The sequence below is a fragment of the Rhinichthys klamathensis genome, unplaced genomic scaffold (genome assembly GCF_029890125.1).
Source record: "Rhinichthys klamathensis goyatoka isolate OS25496 unplaced genomic scaffold, OSU_Roscu_1.1 h1tg000429l_1, whole genome shotgun sequence".
Taxonomy (NCBI): Eukaryota; Metazoa; Chordata; class Actinopteri; order Cypriniformes; family Leuciscidae; genus Rhinichthys; species Rhinichthys klamathensis.
In genome coordinates, this window is record NW_026606925.1 from 448320 (window position 1) to 463804 (window position 15485).

General features: G+C 47.4%; 1 protein-coding gene across 3 annotated transcripts in view; it reads left to right on the forward strand.

Moving 5' to 3' along the window:
• Positions 1–15485, forward strand: part of dctn1a (dynactin 1a) — a 53146-nt gene that overhangs the window by 29019 nt on the left and 8642 nt on the right. For all 3 annotated transcript variants that reach the window (XM_056235661.1, XM_056235658.1, XM_056235659.1), the window contains 9 exons: positions 395–499; positions 1171–1362; positions 3626–3739; positions 4420–4572; positions 5599–5756; positions 6949–7117; positions 7209–7277; positions 12767–12979; positions 14572–14733. In XM_056235661.1, coding sequence (XP_056091636.1) covers positions 395–499; positions 1171–1362; positions 3626–3739; positions 4420–4572; positions 5599–5756; positions 6949–7117; positions 7209–7277; positions 12767–12979; positions 14572–14733 — 1335 coding nt within the window. The remainder of the gene's footprint in view (positions 1–394; positions 500–1170; positions 1363–3625; positions 3740–4419; positions 4573–5598; positions 5757–6948; positions 7118–7208; positions 7278–12766; positions 12980–14571; positions 14734–15485) is intronic.

Genomic DNA, 15485 nt, shown 5'->3' on the forward strand with positions numbered 1-15485 from the left:
AATAATAAATTGTAATTCAATTGGTTAGGCTTGCTTTTTAAATATTAAAATGTAATCAAACCGGAAATCCAGGAATTTAGGGAAACACGGAATGCGAGGGAAAAAATAAAAAAGGATTTCGTAGGGACCTAAAAATTTTATTTTTGTTACAAACATGTAAAATTTGGAGAAATTGGGGAGGGGGGGTTTATCCAGAAAAATTAGGGGGAAACTGATTTTGGGAAAGAATAAAATAGATTTCATAGGGCCCTTAAAAGGGTTGTTTTTCTTCTTTTTACATTTGCGAGAAAATGTGAACAGTTATAGGACATTTAACAGTGATATTTTTCGATTCTGCTTATCGATTCCTAATTTCGATTTCAATAAGGTGTGTGTGTGTGTGTGTGTGTGTCAGGTGGACGCTGCTTTGGGTGCGGAGGAGATGGTGGAGACACTGACGGAGAGAAACTTGGACCTGGAAGAGAAAGTGCGTGAGCTGAGAGAGACCGTCAGTGACCTGGTGAGCAGCGCTACTCCACTGCCACTCACATTACAGCTTATAATGCTTTAAATTATTGTTTTATTTTTATATTACCCATTTCTAAACTCTTTTAGTCTGTGCTGGTATCTATTGATGTGTAGATAGATGAACAAAACTTCACTATGCATTTGTAGCGCCTGCTACTTATAATATGAAGCAATGTCTCGACTTTAAAATTCAATCATTTTTATTATGAAATTTAAAGAAAATATAAATGTTGTCAAGTTCAACTAAATGAAAATGAGAAATGTTGTCTTGGTGTAAAATACTTTTATTTTATTTAAAGTATTGTTCAAACCAAAACATTTTTTGTTTTGGTTTCAGTTGTAGGGAACGATTATAGACCATCTATACACACACACACACACACACACACACACACACACACTTTGTGTTCAGCATTTTAAAGTGTTGTAAGTGCAGTTTTAAACACAAAAATGAAATACCTTCTTTTGTCCATAATTATGTGGGGCAACATGAAATAAATATTGATTGTAAACATATTTTATATGGTCCAGCAAAAGTGTTTATCTATAGGATACAGGAGTCGATCACCGAGATATGAGAGATGGACCCGTGACTGGCTCTGCTGTCCATGCTCACTCATTTCCGTAGTTAATGTAACTAGCGTGTGCTTGTGTGTCCCGCAGGAGTCGATCAACGAGATGAACGACGAGCTGCAGGAGAACGCGCGCGAGACGGAGCTGGAGCTGCGGGAGCATCTGGATCTGGCCGGAGCGCGCGTGCGAGAGGCGCAGAGGAGAGTCGAGGCGTGCCAGGAGACCGTGGCCGACTACCAGCACACCATCAGCAAATACCGGGAGCTCACCACTCACCTGCAGGTCACACACACACACACACACACACACACACACACACACACTGCTGTCACACACACCATCAGCAAATACCGGGAGCTCACCACTCACCTGCAGGTCACACACACACACACACACACACACACACACACACACTGCTGTCACACACACCATCAGCAAATACCGGGAGCTCACCACTCACCTGCAGGTCACACACACACACACACACACACACACTCACACACACACACTGCTGTCACACACACCATCAGCAAATACCGGGAGCTCACCACTCACCTGCAGGTCACACACACACACACACACACACACACACTGCTGTCACACACACCATCAGCAAATACCGGGAGCTCACCACTCACCTGCAGGTCACACACACACACACACACACACACACTCACACACACACACACACACACACTGCTGTCACACACACCATCAGCAAATACCGGGAGCTCACCACTCACCTGCAGGTCACACACACACTCACACACACACACACACACACACACACACACACACACACACACTGCTGTCACACACACCATCAGCAAATACCGAGAGCTCATCACTCACCTGCAGGTCACACACACACTCACACACACACACACACACACACACACACACACACACACACACTGCTGTCACACACACCATCAGCAAATACCGGGAGCTCACCACTCACCTGCAGGTCACACACACACACACACACACACACACACTGCTGTCACACACACCATCAGCAAATACCGGGAGCTCACCACTCACCTGCAGGTCACACACACACTCACACACACACACTGCTGTCACACACACTCACACACACACACACACACACACACACCGCTGTCACACACACCATCAGCAAATACCGGGAGCTCACCACTCACCTGCAGGTCACACACACACTCACACACACACACACACACACACACTGCTGTCACACACACCATCAGCAAATACCGGGAGCTCACCACTCACCTGCAGGTCACACACACACACACACACACACTGCTGTCACACACACCATCAGCAAATACCGGGAGCTCACCACTCACCTGCAGGTCACACACACACACACACACACTGCTGTCACACACACCATCAGCAAATACCGGGAGCTCACCACTCACCTGCAGGTCACACACACACACACACACACACTGCTGTCACACACACCATCAGCAAATACCGGGAGCTCACCACTCACCTGCAGGTCACACACACACACACACACACACACACACACACTGCTGTCACACACACCATCAGCAAATACCGGGAGCTCACCACTCACCTGCAGGTCACACACACACACACACACACACACACACACACACACTCACACACACACACTGCTGTCACACACACCATCAGCAAAGACCGGGAGCTCACCACTCACCTGCAGGTCACACACACACACACACACACACACACACACTGCTGTCACACACACCATCAGCAAATACCGGGAGCTCACCACTCACCTGCAGGTCACACACACACACACACACACACACACACACACTGCTGTCACACACACCATCAGCAAATACCGGGAGCTCACCACTCACCTGCAGGTCACACACACACACACACACACACACACACACACACACACACACACACACACACACACACACTCACACACACACACTGCTGTCACACACACCATCAGCAAAGACCGGGAGCTCACCACTCACCTGCAGGTCACACACACACACACTCACACACACACACACACACACACACTGCTGTCACACACACCATCAGCAAATACCGGGAGCTCACCACTCACCTGCAGGTCACACACACACACACACACACACACACACACACACTCACACACACACACTGCTGTCACACACACCATCAGCAAAGACCGGGAGCTCACCACTCACCTGCAGGTCACACACACACACACACACACACACACACACACACACACACACACTCACACACACACACTGCTGTCACACACACCATCAGCAAATACCGGGAGCTCACCACACACCTGCAGGTCACACACACTCTCACACACACACACACCTGCAGGTCACACACACTCCTGCTGTCACACACACTCCTGCTGCTGTCACACACACCTGCAGGTCACACACACTCCTGCTGTCACACACACCTGCAGGTCACACACACTCCTGCTGCTGTCACACACACCTGCAGGTCACACACACTCCTGCTGCTGTCACACACACTCCTGCTGCTGTCACACACACACGTGAGCATGTCTTCTCCTGTGTGTGAACAGGAAGTGAACCGAGAGTTGACCAATCAGCAGAGCAGCTCAGCTGAGCTTCAGCAGCCGGCGGCAGAACTCTTCGACTTCAAGATCAAGTTCGCAGAGACCAAAGCTTACGCCAAGGTACCGTTAGCCTGTGTGTGTGTGTGTGTGAGAGAGAGAGAGAGAGAGAGAGAGAGAGTGTGTGTGTGTGTGAGAGAGAGAGTGTGAGTGTCAAATTAGGTTTATTTCATCTAATCTAGTTTCCTGATGTTTTCATAAATTAACCTGACGGAGACGGAGAGCGCCGGCTCACAGGCTCGTCTGGGTCTCACAGGCTCGTCTGGGTCTCACAGGCTCGTCTGGGTCTCACAGGCTCGTCTGGGTCTCACAGGCTCGTCTGGGTCTCACAGGCTCGTCTGGGTCGTCTGGGTCTCACAGGCTCGTCTGGGTCTCACAGGCTCGTCTGGGTCTCACAGGCTCGTCTGGGTCTCACTGTCTTCCTCAGTGTAGAGAGCCACGCTGCCAGACTCAAAACATCGGGTAGAAAACGTGTCCTTTTAGCAGAGACGCTCTGATTGGGGGATTTCCATTCTTGAGCTCTGGCGAGCGCACGCGTGAAGCTCGTAGCGGCGAGTTAAACACAGTCTGTGATGCAGAAAGAGAGGTTTCAGTCATGCTTTCATTTGTTAACTACGGTTTAGTCTCGTCTTTTTTCATCAACGATATTGCAAGTTATTATCGTCTCGTCTTAGTCATGGAAGAAAAGGTCATCAGCGAATATTTTTCATCATGATTTCGTGTGTGTGTGTGTGTGTGTGTAGGCCATCGAGATGGAGCTGCGTAAGATGGAGGTGAACCAAGCGAACCGCCAGGTGTCTCTGCTGACGTCCTTCATGCCGGAGTCGTTCCTGAGGCACGGAGGAGACCACGACTGCATCCTGGTGTTGCTCCTGATCCCCAGACTCATCTGCAAGGTGCCGCTCCCTCACACACATCCTCAATGCACACATATCAATGACATCACTGCTGTTCGGGACTCGGGTGGGGATTCTGGGAAAATTAGGCAGCATTTACACACCGGTGCTCTGCGCTATCGGTCGAAATGACCCAATCAGTGAAATTAATGTACTATATTTTAGTACGATAATGTTTTTTATTTAATATTTTGTATTTTTAGGGGATTATTAAATTATATTTACGCTGTATTTATACTCAATTTATTCAGTTTTTGAGCATAGACCTGAAAACGACGTTTCCATGTTAAACTGTGGAGAATCCTGAACGCTTTAGAGCGACAGACTGAAGCTCGATCTCTCCTCAAAGACGACACTCGGCAGATTATTGCTGAAGTGGACGTTTTAAAAAGTGACTTTAAAAAAAGTTACAGAATTGTACATGTATTGTTATGAAAAATGCACAAAAATACTATTTTCAATTTTTATATAAAAAATAAATTTTCTAAATCACGTTTTACTCTAAAAATGCAAGTAAATCAAAACCATAAATCTAAAGAAGTCGTGCTCTAAATATGATCTTGATCTCAGTAAACGAGCGTTCAGTGAGAGTGTGTTCGGCTGCAGTTCCACACGCTTCCACTAGAGGAAACTCTCCATTCATTTCCAATGCGCTCGTTTCTGACCGCCAGAAACACAAGTGTGACTGTTATATTCAGGACTATTTAACCTGTTCGAATCATGTCCATGATTTATGTGTGTGTTCACAGCAAGTGCCAAAACCTTTACCAAGTTTCGTACCATTCCGATGAAGAAACAAATAAATTAAAAAACCCGTAAAACTCTCCAGACACAAATGCCCAGAGAGCAGCAAGGGTTCAGGCTAGTGCACTGATCTGATGTACTGATACACATGGTTGTCTTTCTCTGCTGTTTATGTTCACCATAGTGAGTTCCTGAAGCAGTTGTTGGTTGGTGTGTGTGAATGCATGTCTCCCGCTGTGATGAGCCTCAGAGCGTTGTGTTTGCTGTGTTTGTGTGTGCCAGGCGGAGCTGATCAGCAAGCAGGCGCAGGAGAAGTTCGATCTGACCGGCTCTGTGGAGCGATCTGGACTCCGTGGCGCCGCTGGAGAACAGCTGAGCTTTGCCTCGGGTCTGGTTTATTCCCTGACGCTGCTTCAGGCCACGCTGCATAAATACGAGCTGTACGTGTCCGTCAGCAACACTGCACTTCATATAACAGCTGATGAGGAGAGTCCCCCTGTGGGCGAGCATTGGCCCCTGACAACGCAGCTTTCATCTCCAAAATTACATTTGCCTTAAAATATCTTGAATGTAACTCGACACCCGTGCCTCATTTAGTATGCGCGGTTCTGAATATGCAAATGAGCCCCGCCTCCACTCACTCACTCACTCAGAGATCCACTGGTTGACGATCACACGTTGATCTGATTGGTTACAAGGTCGTTTGTGACGTCAGAAACACCAGCGATTTCAAACCGTGTTTTTGAGACTGTCTTTGGTTCACTGCAGTTTAAAGCAGAAAATACTCAGCAATGCTGTCGACTTATGAACTTACACATGGTGTGTCTTAAAGCGTATTAATAACACCACATAGACACATAAACAACATTAAAAGCTGGAGTTTCACCACAGGGGGACTTTAAATAGTTAATGTGGTCATCAATCAACGTTTTATTACACATAAACTCTTAGGCTACAACAGCAGATGCTGCACCTGAATTGGTTATATATTACAGACTGATTATTGATGAGACAGAGATTGCTGGGTTTTAAATGGGTATTGAGGAGGTAATTCACCTAGAGATGATGATGATTCTGCCATCGTTTACTCTCCTTCACGCCGTCTCAAACCTGAATGACCTTCTGTCTTCTGTGGAACATAAAAGAAGGTCGTTTGAAACATGTCTCAGTCCGTCATACAATGGACGGCAATGGCAACCCAAGCAGTTTACCAACACTCTCCGACATGTCGTAACACTTCACAATAGGGTTCATCAGTTAGCATTAGCTGATGTATTAACTAGCATGACCTAACCATGAGCAATACGTGTGTTACAGTATGTGTTCATCTTTACTGTTAGTTAAAAAAAAACATAAAGCTGTTCTTTGTTTGTTCATGTTAGTTTACAGTGCATTAACTAATGTTAACAAGATTTTAATAAAGTATTAGTAAATGTTGAATTTAACATTAACAGATTTAATAAATGCTGTATAAGTGCAGTTCATTATTAGTTCTAAGGTTGTTAACTAATGTTAGCTAATGAACCTTATTGTAAAGTGTTACCAGATATCATCTTCTATGAAGCAGAACCCTACCCACACCTGCTATAGTGGAGTCTAATGTTCTGTGTGTGTGTGTGTGTGTGTGTGCAGCGCTCTGAGCCAGTGCGGCGTGGAGGTGTACAAGCGCATGGGCACGCTGTACTCGGAGATGAGCGTTCACGAGCGCTCGCTGGACTTCCTCATAGACCTGCTGCATAAGGACCAGCTGGATGAGACCGTGCTGGTGGAGCCGCTCACCAAAGCCATCAGATTCTACCAGGTACACACACTCACACACATGAGGGCAGTAATGTGGTCATGTAATATAGCAGTGGAGTGTGTGATTCAGTGCTGAATGTCTGTTCTTGCAGCAACTGTACAGCGTTCACCTGTCCGAACAGCCCGAGGACTGCAGCACACAGCTGGCCGACCACATCAAGGTGCGTCACCCGCATCATCAGCCAATCACTGAGTCAGAGTCACCCGCATCATCAGCCAATCAGCCAATCACTGAATCAGAGTCACCCGCATCATCAGCCAATCACTGAGTCAGAGTCACCCGCATCATCAGCCAATCAGCCAATCACTGAGTCAGAGTCACCCGCATCATCAGCCAATCACTGAGTCAGAGTCACCCGCATCATCAGCCAATCAGCCAATCACTGAGTCAGAGTCACCCGCATCATCAGCCAATCAGCCAATCACTGAGTCAGAGTCACCCGCATCATCAGCCAATCACTGAGTCAGAGTCACCCGCATCATCAGCCAATCAGCCAATCACTGAGTCAGAGTCACCCGCATCATCAGCCAATCAGCCAATCACTGAGTCAGAGTCACCCACATCATCAGCCAATCACTGAGTCAGAGTCACCCGCATCACAGACAATCAGCCAATCACTGAGTCAGAGTCACCCGCATCATCAGCCAATCACTGAGTCAGAGTCACCCACATCATCAGCCAATCAGCCAATCACTGAGTCAGAGTCACCCGCATCATCAGCCAATCACTGAGTCAGAGTCACCCGCATCACAGACAATCAGCCAATCACTGAGTCAGAGTCACCCGCATCATCAGCCAATCACTGAGTCAGAGTCACCCGCATCATCAGCCAATCACTGAGTCAGAGTCACCCGCATCACAGACAATCAGCCAATCACTGAGTCAGAGTCACCCACATCATCAGCCAATCACTGAGTCAGAGTCACCCACATCATCAGCCAATCAGCCAATCACTGAGTCAGTCACCCGCATCATCAGCCAATCACTGAGTCAGAGTCACCCGCATCACAGACAATCAGCCAATCACTGAGTCCGAGTCACCCGCATCATCAGCCAATCACTGAGTCAGTCACCCGCATCATCAGCCAATCACTGAGTCAGAGTCACCCGCATCACAGACAATCAGCCAATCACTGAGTCAGAGTCACCCGCATCATCAGCCAGTCACTGACTCAGAGTCACCGCATCACAGACAATCAGCCAATCACTGAGTCAGAGTCACCCGCATCACAGACAATCAGCCAATCACTGAGTCAGAGTCACCCGCATCATCAGCCAATCAGCCAATCACTGAGTCAGAGTCACCCGCATCACAGACAATCAGCCAATCACTGAGTCAGAGTCACCCACATCATCAGCCAATCAGCCAATCACTGAGTCAGAGTCACCCGCATCATCAGCCAATCAGCCAATCACTGAGTCAGAGTCACCCGCATCATCAGCCAATCAGCCAATCACTGAGTCAGAGTCACCCGCATCATCAGCCAGTCACTGAGTCAGTCACCCGCATCATCAGCCAGTCACTGAGTCAGAGTCACCCGCATCATCAGCCAGTCACTGAGTCAGAGTCACCCGCATCATCAGCCAATCAGCCAATCACTGAGTCAGAGTCACCCACATCATCACAGCCAATCAGCCAATCACTGAGTCAGTCACCCGCATCATCAGCCAATCACTGAGTCAGAGTCACCCGCATCATCAGCCAATCACTGAGTCAGAGTCACCCGCATCATCACAGCCAATCACTGAGTCAGAGTCACCCGCATCATCACAGCCAATCACTGAGTCAGAGTCACCCGCATCATCACAGCCAATCACTGAGTCAGAGTCACCCGCATCATCAGCCAGTCACTGAGTCAGTCACCCGCATCATCAGCCAGTCACTGAGTCAGAGTCACCCGCATCATCAGCCAGTCACTGAGTCAGAGTCACCCGCATCACAGACTATCAGCCAATCACTGAGTCAGAGTCACCCGCATCACAGACTATCAGCCAATCACTGAGTCAGAGTCACCCGCATCATCAGCCAGTCACTGAGTCAGAGTCACCCGCATCATCAGCCAGTCACTGAGTCAGAGTCACCCGCATCACAGACTATCAGCCAATCACTGAGTCAGAGTCACCCGCATCACAGACTATCAGCCAATCACTGAGTCAGAGTCACCCGCATCATCAGCCAGTCACTGAGTCAGTCACCCGCATCATCAGCCAGTCACTGAGTCAGAGTCACCCGCATCATCAGCCAGTCACTGAGTCAGAGTCACCCGCATCACAGACTATCAGCCAATCACTGAGTCAGAGTCACCCGCATCATCAGCCAGTCACTGAGTCAGAGTCACCCGCATCACAGACTATCAGCCAATCACTGAGTTAGAGTCACCCGCATCACAGACTATCAGCCAATCACTGAGTCAGAGTCACCCGCATCATCAGCCAGTCACTGAGTCAGTCACCCGCATCATCAGCCAGTCACTGAGTCAGAGTCACCCGCATCATCAGCCAGTCACTGAGTCAGAGTCACCCGCATCACAGACTATCAGCCAATCACTGAGTTAGTCACCCGCATCACAGACTATCAGCCAATCACTGAGTCAGAGTCACCCGCATCATCAGCCAATCACTGAGTCAGTCACCCGCATCATCAGCCAATCAGCCAATCACTGAGTCAGAGTCACCCACATCATCACAGCCAATCAGCCAATCACTGAGTCAGTCACCCGCATCATCACAGCCAATCACTGAGTCAGAGTCACCCGCATCATCACAGCCAATCACTGAGTCAGTCACCCGCATCATCAGCCAATCAGCCAATCACTGAGTCAGAGTCACCCACATCATCACAGCCAATCAGCCAATCACTGAGTCAGTCACCCGCATCATCACAGCCAATCACTGAGTCAGAGTCACCCGCATCATCACAGCCAATCACTGAGTCAGAGTCACCCGCATCATCACAGCCAATCACTGAGTCAGAGTCACCCGCATCATCAGCCAGTCACTGAGTCAGAGTCACCCGCATCATCAGCCAGTCACTGAGTCAGAGTCACCCGCATCATCAGCCAGTCACTGAGTCAGTCACCCGCATCATCAGCCAATCAGCCAATCACTGAGTCAGTCACCCACATCATCACAGCCAATCAGCCAATCACTGAGTCAGTCACCCGCATCATCACAGCCAATCAGCCAATCACTGAGTCAGAGTCACCCGCATCATCACAGCCAATCACTGAGTCAGAGTCACCCGCATCATCAGCCAATCACTGAGTCAGTCACCCGCATCATCAGCCAATCACTGAGTCAGTCACCCGCATCATCAGCCAATCACTGAGTCAGTCACCCGCATCACAGCCAATCAGCCAATCACTGAGTCAGAGTCACCCGCATCATCAGCCAATCACTGAGTCAGAGTCACCCGCATCACAGACAATCAGCCAATCACTGAGTCAGTCACCCGCATCATCAGCCAATCACTGAAAAGAGTCACCCGCATCATCAGCCAATCACTGAAAAGAGTCACCCGCATCATCATAGCCAATCACTGAAAAGAGTCACCCGCATCACAGACAATCAGCCAATCACTGAGTCAGTCACCCGCATCATCAGCCAATCACTGAAAAGAGTCACCCGCATCATCAGCCAATCACTGAGTCAGAGTCACCCGCATCATCACAGCCAATCACTGAAAAGAGTCACCCGCATCATCACAGCCAATCACTGAGTCAGAGTCACCCGCATCATCAGCCAATCAGCCAATCACTGAGTCAGTCACCCGCATCATCAGCCAATCACTGAGTAGAATCAGAAGTGAATCACCGGCATCAGAGCGAATCATTAAGAGAGTCGTTCGCTGTGAATCGCTCTGCTCTAGTTGTTTCTGACTGAACATATTTTTATTTACATTATAATTTTCAGACCTGCAAACTTGTCGCTTTTCGGCGATAATCGCCGTTTTCTTGGTCATTTGGGTCATTCACGTGAATCGCGTAGAACCGGAGAGTTTTTTGGGGGGTGGGGTGGGGGGGGTGTAGGCTGCCCTTAATCTGCACGCAGGCTAGAATTGCGAAACATTATTGGATAATTCTTATAATTGACATTTCTCTGGGCCAATCGGAATCTTAGTACTTTTTCTCTTGGCCAATCGGAATCTTAGCACTTGCGTCAGAATCGCCATTGGATGAGACACCTGGCTACCACGCGAGTCTGATGGAAACTCAGAACGTGAAGGAATCTTATGTGAAATTCGAGGTAAATCAAGCTTTTTTGGAGCAAAAACAACATCTAGTTGTTTGCTTGATTCAATTAAGGTTAGCTACCGCTTTGTTATGCTGCGCTCGTGACAGGGCGCTGAAAGAAGTCGAGCATATATATATATATATATATATATATATAGAGAGAGAGAGAGAGAGAGCCGGTCGCGCGCGCGCGCGCACTCTCACTGTATTCAAACTGCCTTGCTCTCCCTCTATCGCGCATATTAATCAAAATCTATTGAGAAGTGACACGATAGTAAAAGATCAAAAGACCAAAGTTTCACGTGGAGATTTTTTTTCCTGAATTACCGCTGGGTGTGAATTGCAGCCTACTAAAATTGCCCTATCCTCTCTGAAAAGCTTTCCGCACATTCAGCTGACATAAACCACATTTTCAATAAACAAAAAACCTATCCAGTGATTAAATGTTTTCTGTGTTGAGAGTTGAGACAAATCTTGTGCGATGTCCTTATCTGCTGGGATAATCACACAACGCGTGCCGTGTGTGTCAGCTAATGGCACGTCCGATTCGCAAACTAATGACTCATTTGAACCGATTTACTTTTATGAATGGTTAAAATAACTGATCTGTCCAACATCTGTCTCTTCAAAAGAGATCTGAATCGGTGTATAACAAATCTATAACAACAAACTAGTTAATATTAACTATTCATAAACTGCACTTCTTAATCTTTATATATAAATAGCATTTATTAATCTTTGGTAATGTTAATTTCACTATTTACTAGTAGCCTTATTACAATTAAAAGTTATATTTGTTAACATTAGTTAGCCTAATGCACTGTGAAGTAATATGAACAAACAACGAACAGCTGTATTTTTATTAACAAAGAATAATAAATACAGTAACAAATGTGTTGCTCATCATGGTTCATTTATATTTAACTGCCTTTTTTCTCCTTTGCCAATCCTATGATAATTATATATACAGTATAGTGTTCATCCAGAACAACATAACTGTAACTGTAACCATGTAACTGTAACCACCCCCCCCGCCCCCCCCCCCCCCCCCCCCCCCCCCCCGCGCCACACTGTCACCTTTTTTACTCTGAGGAGTTTGCAGGTCTGAATTTTAGTTAAAGTTTTAGTTTTTTTTGCCACATTTAAATGTTTATAATAAAGTTCTTATTATGTTTTATTTCAGCTTTAATTTTAGCAGTTTTATTACTAAAACTAGCTTATTTTATTTCAGGAAGCGAAACGTTTTTATAGATTTCATTTTAGTGTAAGTTAATAATAATGATCCTGTTCAGTACTTCATGTTAGTACATATTTATGTTTTATTTTACTTCAGCAATAGTTTTAGTTGTAATGACCTCTGCTATAAGTGAAGGTGTGGGAGTGTGTGAGCCAGACTCATGGTCATCTGTGCCTGCAGTTCACCCAGAGCGCGCTGGACTGCGTGGGGTCAGAGGTCGGGCGTCTGCGGGCCTTCCTGCAGCCGGGACAGGAAGGGGCGGGGCTTACGGTGCTCCTGAAGGACCTGAACACTTCCTGCGGGGACATTCGCCAGTTCTGCAAGAAGATCCGCCGGCGGATGCCTGGAACCGACGCACCTGGGATCCCTGCCGCGCTTACCTTCCAGCCTCAGGTGTGTGTGTGTGTGTGTGAGTGTGTGTGTGTGTGTGTGTGTGTGTGAGAGTGTGTGAACATGATGGTTATTGTAGTTCTAGACTAAATGTGAGCATTTAGTCATCTCACTTGCACAAATTGTAACACATTACTTTTCTAAAAGAGTAACTAAGTAACGCAATTAGTCACTTTTTAAAGGGGTCATATAATGCCATTTTCATACAAGTTAATTTGATTCTTTAGGGTCTAAATGAAAATAATATACTTTTATTAAAAATTCTCATTAGTATTGTAAGACAACACTAATTTTACCTGGTCAAAAACAGCTCTGTTTTCAGCACGCCGTTTCAGTGCATGTGCCTTTAAATGATAATGAGCTCCGCTGACTCCGCCCCTCTGTTCTGCGGGCGCTTTGACACATCACACATGGAGTGTTGCCTTGACAACAGTTGAGGGTATATTTTGGAGAGAGAATGGCAGCGGGAGTGTCTGAGGACACATCTGTGCTACCATATCAGTTTGAACCGGAGTCGGAACCGGAACAAGATGACGGCGGCAAAGAAGTTCGACAGTTAAGGCTTGAACAGGACGTTTCTGAATGGTTGGTTAACGTAATGTCACTGATGTATCTTTGTGTACTGGCAGGGTAACGTTACTTAGTGAGACGTACGAACGCTGTGTGTTTACTGATGTATACGTACTCAGTTTGTAATAACACAATAACCATAACGCGTTGTTCATTATAAACATGGGATTATGAATTATATTAAGAACGTCGTCTTGAAAACATGCCGTAATGTACCCTGAGTGTAAACCTTAGTTTACATCGTGAAGCGTGCAAGCGATTTGCAAAGATTAATATAAAGGGTAATAAAACTTACACTCACTTCTTCTGGAGGTTCAGCAGGAACACGAATAGCTGGTACCGATCCTTTATTCAGGAGCAGCTTCTTAGCAAAACCAGCTTTATACTGACCCTCGTTTATAAAGCAGTCTGGTGAGAAATGATTCGCGCAAACATGAGAGCATTGACGTTGCTCGTGGGGAATATTCCCTTCGAAAACAAACTCAGCCACTGCGTCTTCAGTGGTTCGGATTTAGGAACATTAAAATGACTGTGTTCGTTATTACACCCAAGAACAGAACACCACAATCGCTTAGACGCCATTCTGCTCCAGCGTATCAACACTAGCGGACTATGATGACAGCTCGCTCAGGGCGGGGCTGTGTTTAAACGCTGCTGTCAATCAACACTGGGAGGGGCGTCCGATCTAGTGACGTCACACGGTCGAACGGCTCGATCTGAGGCAGGGGAAAACATATAAGGAGATTAAACAAAAAAACTAAATAGATTTTTATCATTATATGATGGTTGTGTACAGACACTGCCAACACACATTTCAGTACAATCAACTTGTAAAAGTGCATGTACCATTATATGACCCCTTTAATGTAGTAACGCAGTATTGTAACGCACTACTTTCCTCAGTGAGTTCCCCCGGCCTGATGATGTGTGTGTTGCAGGTGTGCGAGGCGCTGTCGGCCTGATGATGTGTGTTGCAGTTCCCCCGCTCTGCTCATGATGTGTGTGTGTGTGTGTGTGTGTTGCAGGTGTGCGAGGCGCTGTCGGACTGCCGGAAGCACCTGACCCGTGTGGTGGCCGTCCTGCAGGAGGTGGCGGCGGCCGGGGCTCAGATGATCGCGCCGATGCCCGAGCCCGAGGGACTGGCGGCTCTCACACTGGAGGACGTGACGTTTAAAGCGGTGGAGCAGGTACACCCCCGCACGCATCATCATCATCATCAGCGCCTCACGCTCGCCGCTCTGTGCCAGCAACAGCTCGGGTCCGGAATCACATTCTGTTATAACTTTTAAATCCCGATTCCTCTGTGAGCATTTCCATATGACTTTAAACAAATCAACTGTTTTCAGCAGTGTTGTAGGCGAGTCACCAACTGTCGAGTCCGAGTCGAGTCTCGAGTCCCAGTGTTCGAGTCCGAGTCACCAAAGAAGAGTCCGAGTCGAGTCACCATTACCTGAGTTCAAGTCCGAGTCGAGTCACCAACTGTCGAGTCCGAGTCGAGTCCGAGTCGAGTCACCATTACCTGAGTTCAAGCCTGAGTCGAGTCACCAACTGTCGAGTCCGAGTCGAGTCTCGAGTCCCAATGTTCGAGTCCGAGTCCAAGTCCGAGTCACCAAAGAAGAGTCCGAGTCGAGTCACCAATACCTGAGTTCAAGTCCGAGTCGAGTCACCAACTGTCGAGTCCGAGTCGAGTCTCGAGTCCCAGTGTTCGAGTCCGAGTCCAAGTCCGAGTCACCAAAGAAGAGTCCGAGTCGAGTCGAGTCCAAGTCCGAGTCACCAAAGAAGAGTCCGAGTCGAGTCACCATTACCTGAGTTCAAGTCCGAGTCGAGTCTCGAGTCCCAGTGTTCGAGTCCGAGTCCAAGTCCGAGTCACCAAAGAAGAGTCCGAGTCGAGTCCGAGTCGAGTCACCATTACCTGAGTTCAACTCTGAGTCGAGTCACC